The following is a 17,964-nucleotide window of genomic DNA, read 5'->3' as shown; positions in this document are numbered from 1 at the left end:
TAGGGTTGTGCCAATTGTGGAGACAATGGTACATTTTAGGTGAAAGAACACTGGTGCTGGGGCCTGGTTAGCAGGGTCCCAGCACACTTCTCAGTCAAGTCAGCATCAGTATCAGGCAAAAAGTGGGGGGTAACTGCAACAGGGAGCCATTTCTTTACACTCCCTATCAATGGTGCGTTATGTTGATGCCTTCTGCATGAGGTGGCTGCCCAGCTGTATTTTATGTCATGGTGCAAGTCTCTTCAGTTACAATAAGGTTTGCTGAAGTGCATTTCTTTAAACAAGTCCATGACTCCGTAATTTCTAAATTCCTGCATACATGCTTACTGCTTCCTATCCTTCAACTCAAAAGCAAGAATTATTGCCCTTCTTATCTTGTTTATAAATGATTAGATTAGATTAGACACTTGAGAAATGTTTAATTTGATAACTGGGTATTTTCAATCCAAAAGCCATTATTTCAACACTATCATCATAGGCCATAAAAGCACATATTACAAAAATGAGGATACAGTTCTTCATAAGCGCAGTTAAAATGTTAAAATATGCATCCAAGGATCAGTTATAAATTAGTAAAACTGTGCCAAAGTTAATAAAACAATCTATTGCTTTCCAGATATGGCTCAACATTAAAACATATAATAGAGGACTCCATAGTGCACAATAAACACATAGCAGCTTTGTGATCCCTTATGTCATGTGCAACAAAAATAGGTTTTAAAAAGTACTTTCTTAGGTCCAAATAAAACTGACAGAAAAGTGTGGGATGCTCTGTTTGGAAATTCAATCACAATGGCATGGATAGGCATTCTGTCCCACTGATTGGAAGGGAAACAAGGCGTTGAACAGTGCTCAACCTCAATCTGGTCATGACAAAACCGATATTATATATATTTGTCACCCAGGCCAGTATAGCGTTAGAAATATATGTGACCACCGTTTGTTTCAACTCATCAGTAAAGGCTCTCTTTCGGGTCCTTGCATCAAACAAAGTGGCCATCGTTACTGATTTTTCAAGCATTAGAATACTAGCTTAGTTCTAATGCTCAGAATGGCCAAACACCGACCTAATAAAATTGTTCATACAGTAAAACCTCTGGATATTAAGGGCTTTATTGTACATATTCTAACAGTCCCATATGATTGCCCTTGTGAATTCGGTCTCTGGTTTGGCCCAAATAGAACACCACAGAAAAATGGGTTTGGATATCAGTATAGCTTCCAAATGGCTTAGCCCTACTTCACTGTGTACGATAGATGATGCTGAGGAAGGAGGTACACAACAGACACCTTAAAAAAAGCATTTTCCTCAGCCTGTAGGGTTTACTGGGCATGTAACCCCCTACCCTCCTCCTCTCCTACCATAGGTTCGAGCAGCTGCTAGTACTCTTGCTTTATAGATAGTGAGCATCTCCATGATAGGTCAACAACCAAGTTTGCTAGAAGATCTAAACACACCTTCATTAACTCTTTTTATCTTGAGCTGGGTATTCTGAATGTGCTTGTCTCAAAGAACCATTGACAGAAAAAAGAATACCCAAATATCAAAGTGATTTAACCTTGGAATTGGAATGCTTTCTAAGTCAAATGATCTTACATTCTTTGGAGTTCTCCCACAAGTCCTTTTGAAAGTCTTGGATTTATTAATCTTTAATTTCTTGGAATCCATGAAACGTGCAAAAGAATCCATTAATTTCTGTAGCCCAAAAGCAGTTCTTGACAAAAGGACTGCGCTGCCTGCTGAAGAGGAGCATGGGTACTAAACGTCCAGTGACAACTAGCACATCAGCCGGCAGGAATTAAAGAGAGTGTCCTCAAACCCATTTATAAAAAAATAAAATAAAAAGGGGGCCACAACACACCCCCCTCTCTTGCGCTCTGCCAAATTCTAAGGGAAGGGAAAGTTCACCAGTTTGGGCCCTACTGGACACTGGCTGAAAGGTTCTCCTTAAACTATTGAAGAAGAAAACCAATGTTCTCAGGGGCACCGTAAGAAAGCAGGGTATGGCACAGTATAGGATGATCCATTAGATAAAATGCACTAGTAAGATCTGCAAAACAATAACACAGTGGACCAGGCTTGGCTTTTGTGTATTTCCTGATCAAAAGCTCAAGATGTAGGCATTGTTCTACTGCCCAAGTCCCTTTCTGATTCCAAATTGGGCCTTCGACAGAATGTAGTTGTCTGTTGCCCAATCCTTCAATCTCCCCAAGACCACCCTGCACAGGAGTTTTGCGGCTGAATCTAGGAGGTAAATGGAAAGGAGCACTTCGGGTTTGATCTATCTCCTTCCTTGTTGGACTCTATAATAGATTTGGCCCATGAAGAAGGGAGAAAACTCCCTGTCACCGCATTGAAAACTCAAGTGAGTATTGGGGCCCACAGCTTGCCCATACCAATAAAAGTGTCTCCCAAGTCCTCATCGAGTCCAGGAGTTTTCCTTTAGCACATTAAGATTTGCATCCAGGGCCTCATCTAGCGTAAAGACCAGGGGCGGGCCACACCTAAGAATAGAATTATTTTCTGCTCCGCCTAAGGACAAAAGGACAGGCCGGTAGGTCGGTAAAATAGTAGAGGAGTCTGGGGAATATCACCATTTTCGAGAGTGTGACCTTGGCCATGGTGGGGACAGCATTAACGAGCGCCAGAAAGCCACAGCAGTCTTCAACGCCCAGTATGCTCCACCCAAGTTTCCCTGGGGGGAGCCAGTCTGTTCCGGGGGTTTTCCCTGTTGCCGGGGCTTTCGTAGTGGTCTGTACCTCTTGAGCGTCTACCGGCGCCCCCAAATGGTCGCCCTTCTGCACTGTGAGTATTCTCAAGTGCAAGCCCTCCTGGTAGTCATGGAATATGCCTGCATCCGCTGTCGGTGGCTTGCTGTACATAGCCATGTAGTAAGATTGGAACTAATCATTAATGTGTGTCGGCAAGTACAGTGTAGACCCTTCTCCCGACATCAGGCTAGTAATCGGCGTGCCTCTGCTTTCCTTTCTAATGAACCAGGCTAGTAACCTTTCTGCCCTTCCCTCTTCCTCATGTACCTTGTTCGTGTGTGCTTTGTAATCATGACATCGAAGGCACTCTAGTGCCTCATTGTGGGCTTCCTGTGTCTCTAAAAGCTGCCGGGGAGCTCCCAGTTTAGACTCCAGCTCTGATTCCCACCTACGAAGGCTGTCTCTATGCGGAGGGTAGCTGCTTCCAGTTCTCTCTGAATCCCTACTGTTTGTCCCAGGCAATGGTCCCTGACCACTACTTTCAGTGATTCCCACTCCAGGCTGTCCCTGAGTTCAGTGTAAGATAGTCCGTCAGTTAAACTTTTAAGGTGCTCCGGAATGCCTCGTCCTCCAGAGCTCTTGGATGCAGACGCCATGGCGGGTTCGGTGGGGGTTTCGTGTTGCCGTTCCCAGTCCAAAGGTGTTCTGCAACATTGGGGGGATATCCGCCACTAAAGAATGCCCTATTGTTTGATGTGTCACATGTGGGAGGTCGCTGCACTCTGTGAGGTGAGCAAGTGAAGTTTGTTGCTCCCGATGCTTTCTTTCAAGTCTTTCTCTGTGTTTTTCACCCTTTCAGACTGTTTCCGGTGGTCTGTTCTTAGCTCAGCCGACACCTTTCCGATCTCCTGTCGGAGGTTATTCCTAGAGTCCTCAATCGCCTCCAGTATCTTCTGTAAGGTATCCTGCATTTGGGCCAGCTGAGTGGCCGTCCTCGGTGCCGGCACTCCAGCCCTTGTTCAGTTTCTGGGCTAACCGCCCTTGATCACTGCGGTCTGGGGCCATGTTTCCCCATTAGGATGTCTCCCTGAGGCTTAGCTGTTCCCAGTCCTTTTATCCAAGTGCCAGTCTGGTGGGGGGCCCTCTTGCCATCAACGTTGGTCCCCTCTCTGTCGTTAGGGGTGACCGGTGCCCTGACTTGTCGCTCAGTCCCTCTGTATCCCAGAGTTTCTGAGGCAGGTCCAGGCTCTCCACCTCTGTGCTGTCACAGTATATCTTAGCTACCTGGTGTTCCTCTTCTCCTCTCCCTTGTAGGCCCACCGTTGGACTGGTAACCCTTGCTCACCAGGCATTCTTCCCTGCCCTCGATCTCCACTGGTTCTCTATGGGGGCCCCCCCCCATTCATGCCAGTGTCTGTTGTACATGCTGCTCAGTGCTGTCTCCCCTGCAGTCTCTGGGCTGACTCCATGCGCACAGGCTGAGTCACTTTCTGTTGTCTGCTCTCTCCACAAGGGGGGTGTCTGTGCTCACTATTCTTCCCCCTTAGCGCTACTTTGGCTGCGTGGCCTATCCCTATTTGGCGTGACTGTCTATGTTGTCTCTTGCCCCTTGGAGTGCTGTGCTTCCGGTGGAGGTGGGGTGTTCTTCGGTGTCACTCCTGGTATGTTTCTCCCACCTTGTACCAATCCCAGCAGGCTGCCCCGCCACTTACCCAAGGCCTCATGTCTCCACGCCGTCCGTACTCCATGCCGTCACCATGGGGAGGGCAGGGTGAGGGAGAGAGGGAAGATGTTGCTGTCCTTCAGTCCTGTGCAGCTTCTCTCACCTCTTTATCTGCGTCTCTCCTATCTCCTCCGGCGATCCTCTGAGGCGGTATGCCTCTGTGCTGCTTTTGGGGGAGTTCAGGCGGCGGGGTGCTCCCTTTCGTACCTGTCTCCTGCGGCGTTCCAGTCCTGCTGCGCGCCCGCCATCTTGTGCATCGTTCCACCAGCTGCTTTCTGTTTTTTGTAGGATGTCGTGAAATTAGTGGAGGAGGTCACGCTAACGTTCCCAGTCAGGCCAGGACTCCACCATCCGTTATCACTCCTCCCATTGTGTAGCTCCGGAAGCTAGGGCTCTCCGTAGCTGCCGCACACCCGCCATCTTGTGGGGTGCAGCAGCAGCCGTGCACAGTTCCTCCGGCCATCGTACGTCCAACAGGGGGTTGCCGCCAACACTAGTCGGCCTAAGTCTCTGCCGGACTTTAGCGCTTCCCCAGCAGTGCGGCACTGGGTGTGGCTCCAGGGATCTAAGGATACATGCTGGGCCAGTCCAGAGATGTTCGTTTACATCGCCACCATCTTCGGCGGCTAGCTCTCTCACCTCTGGTGTTATTGATACTTGGTGAGATGGTGTCCATTCCCGTATTAAAACTGGGATCAGCTGGGGGTATTGTCAATAATGGGGTGAGGTGGGGTAGAGTCACTGCTGGCTTGAGTCCATCAATCAGTACAGTGTGACATGAAGTCTCGGGGGGGAGTGACATTAGCCCGAGCCCCGCTCCTGCAGTCGGACTACCATAAAGACTGCTTTACACATGCTTGATTTCCTTGTTCAAAGCCTCCATGGCATGTTTAATATATCCATCTAGGAATGAGGAAGAAGAACTAGGTTTTGTTGAAGCAGGTATTTTGCGTTTACCAATCCTGGCCAGTATTTAAATATTCAATGTTCAATGAAAGAGGGTGCATGGAGATAACAGCCCCATCTCCATTATGCGCTGAAGGCTTAAACTATTTTAAAGTCACTTCGACGTACTGTGGTTTGGGGGGGGGGCCCTCTTAGGTCCAGTGCTATTAGTATGGAACTAAAAGGGTAATGCAGGCATGTTATAAGACGGTATAAGACTGATATTTAGGCCAGTTCAACACAAGCCAGAGCGTTATACCGGAGCTCAATACATACTAAAAATAAAATAACCAGAGAACTCTTACTAGTAAGTTGCCACAGTATGTGGGTGATGGGTGGTGTAAGGCGATCGTCTCCCAATAGCAGAGGCTAATATCCAGATTGTAACTGGGTAAAAGGGAAAGCACCAAGGGGGTGACCCTGTCCTGTCTCTTCCTGGGCGCGTGGCGTGCCTGCCCTTGGCCCGTGCGCAGCCCGCATGTGTCCCACACCGCAGGAGTTGGCAGGGCGCTCTTATAGTGCTGCGCAGGGAGGTAACAGCAGCCCGTTCTCCTCAGTTCATGGGTGTCTGGGACACCCCCCCTCTCCCCCGGGGCCAGCAAACACCCAAAAGTGGGCATTTAACTGACCAGTATTTACATTATGTTTCTCAAAGTGTTTTTCAAGACTTATTCTTTGCACGGTTTTTAGCTTTTATGTTGTAATGTAAATGCCATCTGTCTTGACAAAGTGGTTTCAGAGGTTGCTAAGTTGATACCTTTTGGTTTAGGTGACAACACCTGCCCTTGACATTGGCATGAAATTGTGTGTGTGTGTGTGTGTGTGTGTGTGTGTGTGTACCCACCCACCCTAAAAGTGTCTCCGGCTTTTAGTAGATTCTCTTTAGATGACACATTCAGTTGGATGTCTCTTCTGTCATTTCGTCCTTCCATACATTTCTGCTATTGTCTTTCAAGCTTATGGGTGCAACAGGGACATGTTTTTCCAGCTGATTAGTGCACTTGCTCTTCATTGATAATTTCACTTGGCACTGACTGTATCATATATTTATATCTCTGTTTTGTGTAGGTCTTTTTCTGAGATTTGTTGTGTATAGCTCTGACTCCTAGATGGGTATAGCAACAGGTTCTCCTTCCTTCATTGTTTATCACTAATACATGTGTAATGTGCAGCTCAAATAATGCTTCTTTTCTTTTAATTAGGCTTTATCAGGCTTCCCTTTATGTGTTCCTTTGGGTTAGTTGACTTTTTCTCTTGTTTACATTTGTCCACCACCCTTTTGCTTTATAAGACATTTCCCTTTCATGGCCCTCTTTTGACCTCTTTAGCATATTTAGACTGTCCTGTTTTCAGTGCTTTCCTGGTGTTTTCTCAGTGTTTTTCCAAACCTTTGAAATCAGTGCATATTAGTGTTGAATCACTGGCATATTCAACAAAAAAAACATTGTTTTGTGCAGTGATTGTTATAAAGCACATACTTAATCTAAAGGTGAAGTAATGCTGGGGTCGTAGTGTCTTCCTATTGGCACTGTGTCCAATGGACTTATGTTAGTGTGTTTTAAGCTTAAAATGTCTGCTTATTGCACTCTTACTTACATCTTGTTACCTATTGTTACCTCTCACACTGGTTTACAGGACTAGTAATGGATTAAAAAAAAGTAAGAGTGCTCTAGTCAGATGTTTTAATAAACACATTCCTGCACACAATTTGAGATCACTGCTACCTTATTGAATACTATAACATTGTAGGGTTGGTCAACCCTGCCAACATCATGGCACCTTTTGAAACCTTTACAGTTTGATCTGCACTAGATTAATTTGTTGCCATGAATTGTAAGGCATCCAAAAAGTAATGCCTTAAGAATGCTTGGCACTGCTTTTCTGCACTCTGCCTGACTACATAAAGGAGGTGCTGCTATGTGGACATTTATAGCTGCTATGAGTCCCGATGGCACATGTCTCCCTTTATGTCTGTCCTGACCATTTAAAAGACATTACTTTGTATTCTAGGACTTGAAATTGTGTTGTTAACGTTGTAACTAGGGGCTCAGGAAACACTAAGCAGTAAATTGCTGTTGGATTGATAAGCCAGGATTAGCTAAAAGTATCGCACATGACCAGTATCGCTTGCTGCAATCTTGTATAACAAAGTTGCATTGTGTTGCCCCCCCCTAGGGAGAATTACAAATGACTCATTCTCTCTCACTCTTCTTTATTTAAATGGCATTTTAATTTGTGGTTCTGCGGATGTTAGTGTTTATATGCCTTCACTGATTAGAGTTGTTTTCCTTCTGGTGGGGTTTACAAGTAATTATAAATTCAATCCCCAAACAAGATAGCCTAGGTTTGTTGCTTTTAATGCATGTTTGGCATCCTTTTGCTACAGATGTCATTCATCTTGTCTTTACTTAACTCTGAGTACCCTGCAGTTTGTGGCTCTCTATTAGAACTGCTTGCCGAGAGCAGCCCTGCCATCCTTGTATTTCCATAAGGCTTTCAGAGTATTTCCCCACACTCCAGTACAGCCCCTTCTCTAGATGTTCAAACAGGGCACAAAACAGGCTCCTGTTTCAACCAGTCTTCTCAGGATCACAACAGAAGATCCTAATTTCAGGTAATTACTGGTTTGCCTGGTCACTGTTCTCTAACCAACTTTCGAGGTCCAGTCCAGTGCCGCTTCCACAGCAGACTCCGTAGGCTCTGTGCCTTAGTTTCATTATGTGTCCAGTTTGATGGAGTTGTTGGTGAGTGAGATTTAGCCTTTCCTCTCTGGTTTTCATCATTGTCGTAAGAATTTTTCAGGGTGCTGGACGTTTGTATAGCTCAAGCAAACCACACAGGCACTTGTATAGATAATTGGCTCCCCTAGAGGATGATTTACAATTTGGCCAGCAGTTTTCCAGAGCGCTGATAAAAGGTATTTTATCCTCAGTCTTCCCTCATCATTTTGACGTTTAGATACATCTAAGAAGCATTTTCAAGTTTTACCTCCTGGCTACCTATGTTCTTTTTTTTTTTTTTTTTTTTTTTTTAAATTGGCAGTGCAAGCAAATCCATGACTTAAAAGTGCAGAAGTCAGCAAACTTGCTACATTTCTTAATAGGCTGATGTTGCTAGGACTAGTGCACACATTACTATTTAGCCTTAATGAAAGTAGATTTTAAAAGGCTTTCCATGTTCCAGAATAAGATCCAAAGAGGAATTTGGACTGATTTTCATGACAATTGTTTCTGTTTTTACTTCCCATAGTGAACCTGCTTATGTTTTCACTGTGTTTCCTCCCATTAGATATTCAGACTTTATTGTTCATGAAATAGGAAAAGATGGCACTGTCAGCTATTTAGATGATTTATCTGTTCCAGTAGATAATGAGGTAAATATTTGGACTACTGTTTACAGTACATCATTGATGATGCTTATTAGAGTTTTAACTGTGTGTTCCTTGTTACTAATGCAGCACTTCTTTATAGGACCCTCCAACTGAAATATTTTCAGTCCTCTCATCTGAAGACAAACAACGTTTAGAAGAGCTTCAACTTTTTAAGAATAAAGAAACCAATGTTGCTATTGAGGTAAATGTGAATGTTGCATATGGAATTATTAAAAAAATAAAATAAATAACATTATTGAATTTGACTAGTGACTTGACTTTGCAAATGCATTATCAATCTAATGTAGGGTCCAAATCCATTGGACCAAGCTACATTTCTCCATAAGCAAAAATGTATGTAGCTCTTATTTATGGCCATAATTGATTTTGTTTGTTGCAAAATTGTTTATGAAGATACTCGTGATTAAATCTGGTCTCCTTGAACACTAAACATCTATATTGCTCTCCACTGCTGCATTTCTTATCGGTTTCCCCACCAAAGTTTTTACCAAGAGAATTGGGGATCCTACAGTCTCTGATGAATCACCACTTGCAACTTCGATTTTTATTTTATTTTTTGTTTGTTTTTTTGTGTGTGATTTTTGCTTTGCCGGATGACGTAATTGTAGGCCAGAAGCATCAGATGTAGGATCGGGAAGGCCTAGCTAGAGTTTCCAGTTTTTCACATTGGATGAATTTCCATTCAAATCAACTTATGTCAGCATTATTTACGTCGTCCGTGAATATCCTGAAAATATAGCATTGTATTAGCCATCCTGTTCCTATGGCAGATATACCCACTTCAGTCAGTGCATTATATATAAATTCAAAAAGGCAATATCCAAACTTTAATGATTTGAATGTGGCTAATCATAACAACATAAGCTTGTCCCATTCTTTAAAATTCTAAATCTACGAAGCGTGACTCTGCCAGTAGCTCATAAAATATTCTAATTACTTTAGTGCCTAGAAATCTGAACAACTGCCCTTTCAGAAGTCTGGTCTTTATTCACTGACTCTCTGGAACTTTCCAGAAGTTAATTCTGTAGCCAGCGTCCACACATCTAAAGTAACTTCTTAAAGGTAATTTTCTCTTATTTGCCTTTTTTATGCAGATTCAATTGTCTACTGAGACCAAAATTTGACATTTAAGTTCCACATTCATGGATGAATTGTGTTCATTGTATCTAAAAACAAAGGGAGAAAATAAATGGACATTATATTATCAAAACATTGTAACACTGACTACTCCACTACAACAGAAGACGCAAGGTCTTTCCCAGCTCAAGTTATAGACAACCACTGATACTCTTTTTTTCCTCCTTTTAATTTTCTTTTTAAGGAACATGAAGAACCAGCATGCATGGCCTATATAGGTCAACAGGGAGAAGGAAGGAAATGTCTGAGGCACAACAGGGAAGAAATATCTAATGTTTAAGAACCTGAGCAGACATTAACAAATTCAAAATCGTTTATAAAAAAAAAAAAAATCAGTACATTCATAAAATCAATTTGAGGGAAATAACAATGTGCATTAGTGGTTAGATAAGGCTTCTTCTGAAGTCCTATTCTGCTATTAATGAACATACAAATAAATAATTTCTGACAGTTAATTTTTCAGGCCTGGACATATGAATAAAACATATTTCAATTCCTGCATCCCACAGCTACACAATCTACATAAACATTGTTCTCTATTTAGTCTTACCAACTTACCTGTGCCAGATTTAAATGGAAACCCTCAGTCCTCAATGGAAAATAAAATCATCTGAATTTTACACTTCTTCAGCATTCCAATGTCATTTTTAGTTTTTCAGAGGCTTGCTGATCTAACCACAATTTTGTAGGAGGATCATTTCAAGCAGTGCATACTATCTGCTGAAAAATGTTTTCTTCTACACTCCTTTTCTTTAAGATCGGTTTCATCTGATCTGTAGAGCTCCAAGATAAAACTTCACATAAAGGCAAATCAGTTTGGTAGAGAGCCATGATAACACTATTCTGAAATTTAGAAGAAACACCAGATTTCTGTATTAACTCATCCCTCACTAATGCACACAATGAATTACTTGGCACATGAAGTAATTGAAAATGTGAATGTATAATTGCCCTATTATCTTAAAATAAAAGCTGTCTATCCCTACTTATTAAATAATTTCTTCTACTTCACAGATTTCCTATCTGCGCAAGTTTTTCTTAAAACACTATACATTCAGGTGTGAGATTAACACCAGTATTTACATCATCAAGTATTTCCTCTACAACACATTTATCAGAATCAATATTAACAGAATATAGGACGTTTAGAGTTGTTCCCTGGGCCTTTTCGAATATTAACTGTACTAGTTTCCTGCTTTGCTCTTCTACATAATGCACTGATATGTCGGTTGTTTTTACTACTCCCTTTCCTGGCTACAATTTGTAATGAAGCCCACAAACAATCCTTCCAAAGCATTTTATATTTGTTGCTATAATTAAACTATCTTCTTATCAATATTCAAGTTTTGCATACTTATGATGGCAATAAGTTTGTTACTCAAATGTGTTTATTTTATTGCTGCAACCTTTGTAGATTCCTGCATATCTGAATAGTTTATTTTATTGTGGCCTTTTCCCATGTCCATATCTGCTGAGTTTTTAACCAGAGAAACCAATTTGGAGAGCATAATATTCAAAAGTTTTGTTTTTTTTGTACACTCAAACTGACATTTTGTACATGGTTATATACTGCAACAGATAACATCTCCTGCAGTCTTTATCTTTTTTTTTTTTTTAACCTTACGATGAACCCTCATTTGATGTAATTAGATAATTTATAGTACCATTTACCATGCAGAAGTTATTTTTGTGGGTCTGACACTCTTGATTCTATCATCAAGTAGAGCATGATGACATTTGTCTCCCTTCTTTTAGTAATATTAACCTGCGGTTAGCTACCAGGCTATTCTTTGGAAATTCAGCTTCTGGAATCCATCAACATCCTCAATCCTGTAAATCTCACCTGAGTAGTCTGTTACCTTTGTTTTTAAACTCCCACTTAAAAACAACATTGACAATCTTCCTTTTTTTTTTTTTACTTTAGAGATGAATGCTAAAACTTTTTTTTCAATAATTTTATGAAGAGTTTTACATGTGGTGGTGTAAATAATAAAATAAAATGGAATGGCATATGAGTGGCTAAGCTCTTTTATCAGTAATAAAACTCGAACAGTACACCTAGCACCAGTTAGAGCTCCTCAGATTAAAGTAGACTGTGGAGTTCACCAGGGATCAGCCCTCTCACCTCATTTGTTTCACATTTACATACAGCCACTGATAAAGGAATTGACTAGAAGAGGGTGCTACGCTTTTAAATATGCAGATGATTCTCAGATCCTACTGTGCTTGGAGAGTGTGGAGAGAACTCCACCCCTGTTTCAAGATTAATTGCTCTTTATTTGTGGGTGGATGAAAACAAATTTATTGAAATTAAATGTGAAAGAAATAGAAATTGTAGCCTTCAATGGTCATCCTGGAGCTTGGACTGACGACTATTGGCCCAGAGAAATAGGTCCACCTCCAATATGGAATCCAGTGGCAAAAAGCCTGGGTATAAGTAGTGGACCGTAAAGTGAGACTGCAAATCAACAATGTGATTTCGGAAGGGGCGTGTCTTTCTTCGGACAGTGAGGAAGCTCAAACCTTACCTTTCATTAGGAGCCATGAAAAAAAAATTACGGCAGCCATGGTTGGAGGGAGAATTGATTATGCCAGCAACATCTATTTAGGTTTGCCAGATTTTGATTTAAAGCGCACCAACTACTTCAGAATGCAGCTTCCAAGTTGGTGTTTAAGGTCATTCGTAGAGCACACAGACTTCTGATGTTAAAACAACTAAATTCAATACTAATACTACAGCATATCCAATTTAAACTCTACTGTTTGGGGCAAGGCCATGAACAGCCTTAAAAACTATACTTTCACGCTAAACTTGCGGGGAGATATATCCCAACCAAGGCCAATCTATTGGTAGCACCTAGGTTCCTGAAAGTGCTAATTCCCCCTTTGAATACCCTCTAGTTGAATTTGTGGCTAGGTTGTGTAGTCGTATAGGTTGAGTTTGATAGCTTTATATCAAACTCATTTTTCACCATGTTTATATAAAAAGTCTCCTGCAATCCATAAGATAAACTTCACATAACCACAAAAAAAATTATGGTGTGGGCAAACTTTGCAGATAAATGTTAAGAGCAACAGGTAGCCATGACCACGTTTGCTATTCTTTCTGCTCCGCCTCTTAAAGGCTCCACTTATTATTTAGAAAATTGACTGATCTTCCAAAAGGGCTGGCTTGATATTTAACTAGATGACTAATTAGATGGCTGCTTTGCAAGAACTCACAAGAAGCATTAATTGGTCCCTTTGGATGGTGTAATAAATGACTGTTGACTGATTGATTGATCTTCCAACCTTATATTTTAATTTAACGCTGGATGAAGATGTTGGAACAATATCTATATGTCTTGAGTCACAGTAAGTCGAAATTAGCATATACTATTGCCAATTCCACAGTTAAAGTAAAGGCTGCTCTCAATGCCACTATTGTACTTCTCTTTCAGTGGATCCAGAAGATGCACTAATTGAATGTCACTTGACTGGAAGGGTTTTAGTCAGTAGCATGTACAGTGTTTCTAAAATTTCTGAAAGATTTAATCAGTACATTTGCATCTTCAAATAAATCACAAGAGTCAAGAACCGGGCAGCCACCGGCAATTTGATGAAATTCTTTTATATTATTTTTATTCTTTTATGCCATACTTGAAAGACTAGTAGCATCACTTACAACATCGTTCGAAACAGAATGAAGTGGAGATAACTGGTCAAACTCCTGTTATGGCTAGCAATTTACCTAGATTGGACTTAAAGTTTGTTCATTGTGCCCACAGAACATTTAGTTTCAGGGGATTCTCTTCAAGTGTGTTAAGCATGTACTTGTGAGGCTTTTTGTAATGCTCTTTATTTTGGCTTTGTGCTTTTTTGATGTTTGAGTAACCAAGTTCAATTAATTTGTTTTAGGATTTGAAACAAAAGTATTTCTGACCCATTTTGTTACACCCTCTGTTGAACATTAACATCCTACGGTGGTCACAATGCCTTTTGAATCCAAATTTTTCTTAACTGCCAGTAAATCTTTCTTCTTGAACAGAGATACTGTTCACAGATCAGGAAATGAAAGGGTGTCTGCAAGCATCACACCTTTGCACCTTTGGTCATTGTAGCAGCTCTTAACAGCAACAACTAAATGTCTTTGGAGACAAGGGTTACCAACACAGTACTTCTTCTAGTTTGAATGAGAGCCCGTTGGCCTGTAGGGTAGATTGTAATATTCCTGTTATTGCCTCTTAGAGCAAATCTACTTCACAGGTTTTGGCCACCCCACACCCTGAGCTGGAGGGGGGGTAACTATATAGCAGCTCATGTCTATTTTTCAGTCTCGCCAGGCTCTCCACTACACAATATTTGAAGGGTTACTTTTCTTGTGAAGCAGCTTGAATCAGGTGTCTGACCCCCAATTGCTGTACCATTGTATTCACATACTGTTGCTCCACTTGTAGGACTCTAGCTGTCAGCCCCCGATTTTCTCCTCTACAGACCTCACCAACTTCAGTCTTATTCGTCTTTGGATCCATGTTAGTCTGTAAACTTTTAATGGAGCACAAAAGGGTCCCCATGATCCTGGGTCATTTTCATCATTCACCAGTGCTGTGCTAAGAAAATCCAGGCCTGAAAAAGTCCTTTTTAGGAATCTCCTGCACAACACTTGTGCTGAGCTTGCAAAGGCTTTTGTATTTAACAACAAAAACATTCTTAACGGAGGCTTAGAGCCTGCCCAATACTTCCATGAACCTACCATTCCTTCCAATGTTGCTCGAATTTACTTCCTTCTCATTGGCCAGCACATTGTTTTCACTTCCTGCTGTTTCTGCTCTGCTTTGGCTGTTCTGTGGAGCTTGAATAAAGTACACCTGCTGGTCACTTGCCAATGCTACTGGTCTTTGTCCTTCCACTGTCTACTCACCCTCCAGGTACTTTCTTTTTTTAATCCGTACCAAACAACCACTCCATAGGACTGCATGTGTTTTTATTTATTTCTGCTCCTTTGTTGGCACATTATGAAGCGCAAACACCGCCAAAGGTATTGCAGTGATTTATTGTAGGAGGCTGGACTGGCTTGTAGTGAGTACCAAGGGGTACTTGCACCTTGCACCAGGCCCAGTTATCCCTTATTAGTGTATAGGGTGTCTAGCAGCTTAGGCTGATAGATAATGGTAGCTTAGCAGAGCAGCTCAGGCTGAACTAGGAGACGTGTGAAGCTACTACAGTACCACAAGTGTCACTTGCACAATATCATAAGAAAACACAATACACAGTTATACTAAAAATAAAGGTACTTTATTTTTATGACAATATGCCAAAGTATCTTAGAGTGTACCCTCAGTGAGAGGATAGGAAATATACACAAGATATATATACACAATAGCAAAAATATGCAGTATAGTCTTAGAAAACCGTGCAAACAATGTATAGTTACAATAGGATGCAATGGGGACACATAGGGATAGGGGCAACACAAACCATATACTCCAAAAGTGGAATTTGAACCACGAATGGACCCCAAACCTATGTGACCTTGTAGAGGGTCGCTGGGACTATTAGAAAATAGTGAGAGTTAGAAAAATAACCCTCCCCAAGACCCTGAAAAGTCAGTGCAAAGTGCACTAAAGTTCCCCTAAGGACAAAGAAGTCGTGTTAGAGGAATAATACAGGAAAGACACAAACCAACAATGCAACAACGATGGATTTCCAATCTAGGGTACCTGTGGAACAAGGGGACCAAGTCCAAAAGTCACAAGCAAGTCGGAGACGGGTACATGCCCAGGAAATGCCAGCTGTGGGTGCAAAGAAGCTTCTACTGGACAGAAGAAGCTGAGGTTTCTGCAGGAACGAAAAGGGCTAGGGCTTCCCCTTTGGTGGACGGATCCCTCTCGCCGTGGAGAGTCGTGCAGAAGTGTTTTCCCGCCGAAAGAACGCCAACAAGCCTTGCTAGCTGCAAATCGTGCGGTTAGCGTTTTTGGACGCTGCTGTGGCCCAGGAGGGACCAGGAGGTCGCAAATTGGACCAGGAGGTAGAGGGGACGTCGAGCAAGACAAGGAGCCCTCTTAGCAGCAGGTAGCACCCGGAGAAGTGCCAGAAACAGGCACTACGAGGATGCGTGAAACGGTGCTCACCCGAAGTTACACAAAGGAGTCCCACGTCGCCGGAGACCAACTTAGAAAGTCGTGCAATGCAGGTTAGAGTGCCGTGGACCCAGGCTTGGCTGTGCACAAAGGATTTCCGCCGGAAGTGCACAGAGGCCGGAGTAGCTGCAAAAGTCGCGGTTCCCAGCAATGCAGTCTAGCGAGGTGAGGCAAGGACTTACCTCCACCAAACTTGGACTGAAGAGTCACTGGACTGTGGGAGCCACTTGGACAGAGTTGCTGGATTCGAGGGACCTCGCTCGTCGTGCTGAGAGGAGACCCAAGGGACCGGTAATGCAGCTTTTTGGTGCCTGCGGTTGCAGGGGGAAGATTCCGTCGACCCACAGGAGATTTCTTCGGAGCTTCTAGTGCAGAGAGGAGGCAGACTACCCCCACAGCATGCACCACCAGGAAAACAGTCGAGAAGGCGGCAGGATCAGCGTTACAGAGTTGCAGTAGTCGTCTTAGCTACTATGTTGCAGTTTTGCAGTTTTGCAGGCTTCCAGCGCGATCAGCAGTCGATTCCTTGGCAGAAGGTGAAGAGAGAGAGATGCAGAGGAACTCGGATGAGCTCTTGCATTCGTTATCTTAAAGTTTCCCCAGAGACAGAGACCCTAAATAGCCAGAAAAGAGGGTTTGGCTACTTAGGAGAGAGGATAGGCTAGCAACACCTGAAGGAGCCTATCAGAAGGAGTCTCTGACGTCACCTGGTGTCACTGGCCACTCAGAGCAGTCCAGTGTGCCAGCAGCTCCTCTGTTTCCAAGATGGCAGAGGTCTGGAGCACACTGGAGGAGCTCTGGACACCTCCCAGGGGAGGTGCAGGTCAGGGGAGTGGTCACTCCCCTTTCCTTTGTCCAGTTTCGCGCCAGAGCAGGGCTAAGGGGTCCCCTGAACCGGTGTAGACTGGCTTATGCAGAATTGGGCACATCTGTGCCCAAGAAAGCATTTCCAGAGGCTGGGGGAGGCTACTCCTCCCCTGCCTTCACACCATTTTCCAAAGGGAGAGGGTGTAACACCCTCTCTCAGAGGAAGTCCTTTGTTCTGCCATCCTGGGACAAGCCTGGCTTGACCCCAGGGGGGCAGAAACCTGTCTGAGGGGTTGGCGGCAGCAGCAGCAGCAGCTGCAGTGAAACCCCAGGAAAGGCAGTTTGGCAGTACCAGGGTCTGTGCTACAGACCACTGGGATCATGGAATTGTGCCAACAATGCCAGGATGGCATAGAGGGGGCAATTCCATGATCTTAGACATGTTACATGGCCATATTCGGAGTTACCATTGTGAAGCTACATATAGGTAGTGACCTATATGTAGTGCACGCGTGTAATGGTGTCCCCGCACTCACAAAGTTCAGGGAATTGGCTCTGAACAATGTGGGGGCACCTTGGCTAGTGCCAGGGTGCCCTCACACTAAGTAACTTTGCACCTAACCTTTACCAGGTAAAGGTTAGAAATATAGGTGACTTATAAGTTACTTAAGTGCAGTGTAAAATGGCTGTGAAATAACGTGGACGTTATTTCACTCAGGCTGCAGTGGCAGGCCTGTGTAAGAATTGTCAGAGCTCCCTATGGGTGGCAAAAGAAATGCTGCAGCCCATTGGGATCTCCTGGAACCCCAATACCCTGGGTACCTCAGTACCATATACTAGGGAATTATAAGGGTGTTCCAGTAAGCCAATGTAAATTGGTAAAATTGGTCACTAGCCTGTTAGTGACAATTTAGAAAGAAATGAGAGAGCATAACCACTGAGGTTCTGATTAGCAGAGCCTCAGTGAGACAGTTAGTCACTACACAGGTAACACATTCAGGCACACTTATGAGCACTGGGGCCCTGGTCAACAGGGTCCCAGTGACACATACAACTAAAACAACATATATACAGTGAAAAATGGGGGTAACATGCCAGGCAAGATGGTACTTTCCTACATTTATATAGCA

The 17,964-nt window shown here is 43.1% G+C and overlaps 1 protein-coding gene across 1 annotated transcript in view; it reads left to right on the top strand.

The window, feature by feature from the left end:
* Nucleotides 1-17,964, top strand: part of PUS7 (pseudouridine synthase 7) — a 255,751-nt gene that overhangs the window by 37,602 nt on the left and 200,185 nt on the right. Inside the window, exons 3-4 of the mRNA XM_069229854.1 lie at nucleotides 8,669-8,753; nucleotides 8,851-8,952. Coding sequence (XP_069085955.1) covers nucleotides 8,669-8,753; nucleotides 8,851-8,952 — 187 coding nt within the window. The remainder of the gene's footprint in view (nucleotides 1-8,668; nucleotides 8,754-8,850; nucleotides 8,953-17,964) is intronic.

Source organism: Pleurodeles waltl, chromosome 4_1 (assembly GCF_031143425.1).
Source record: "Pleurodeles waltl isolate 20211129_DDA chromosome 4_1, aPleWal1.hap1.20221129, whole genome shotgun sequence".
NCBI lineage: Eukaryota > Metazoa > Chordata > Amphibia > Caudata > Salamandridae > Pleurodeles > Pleurodeles waltl.
Note: the sequence above shows the minus strand (reverse complement) of the source record. Positions and strands in the feature narration are given on the sequence as shown.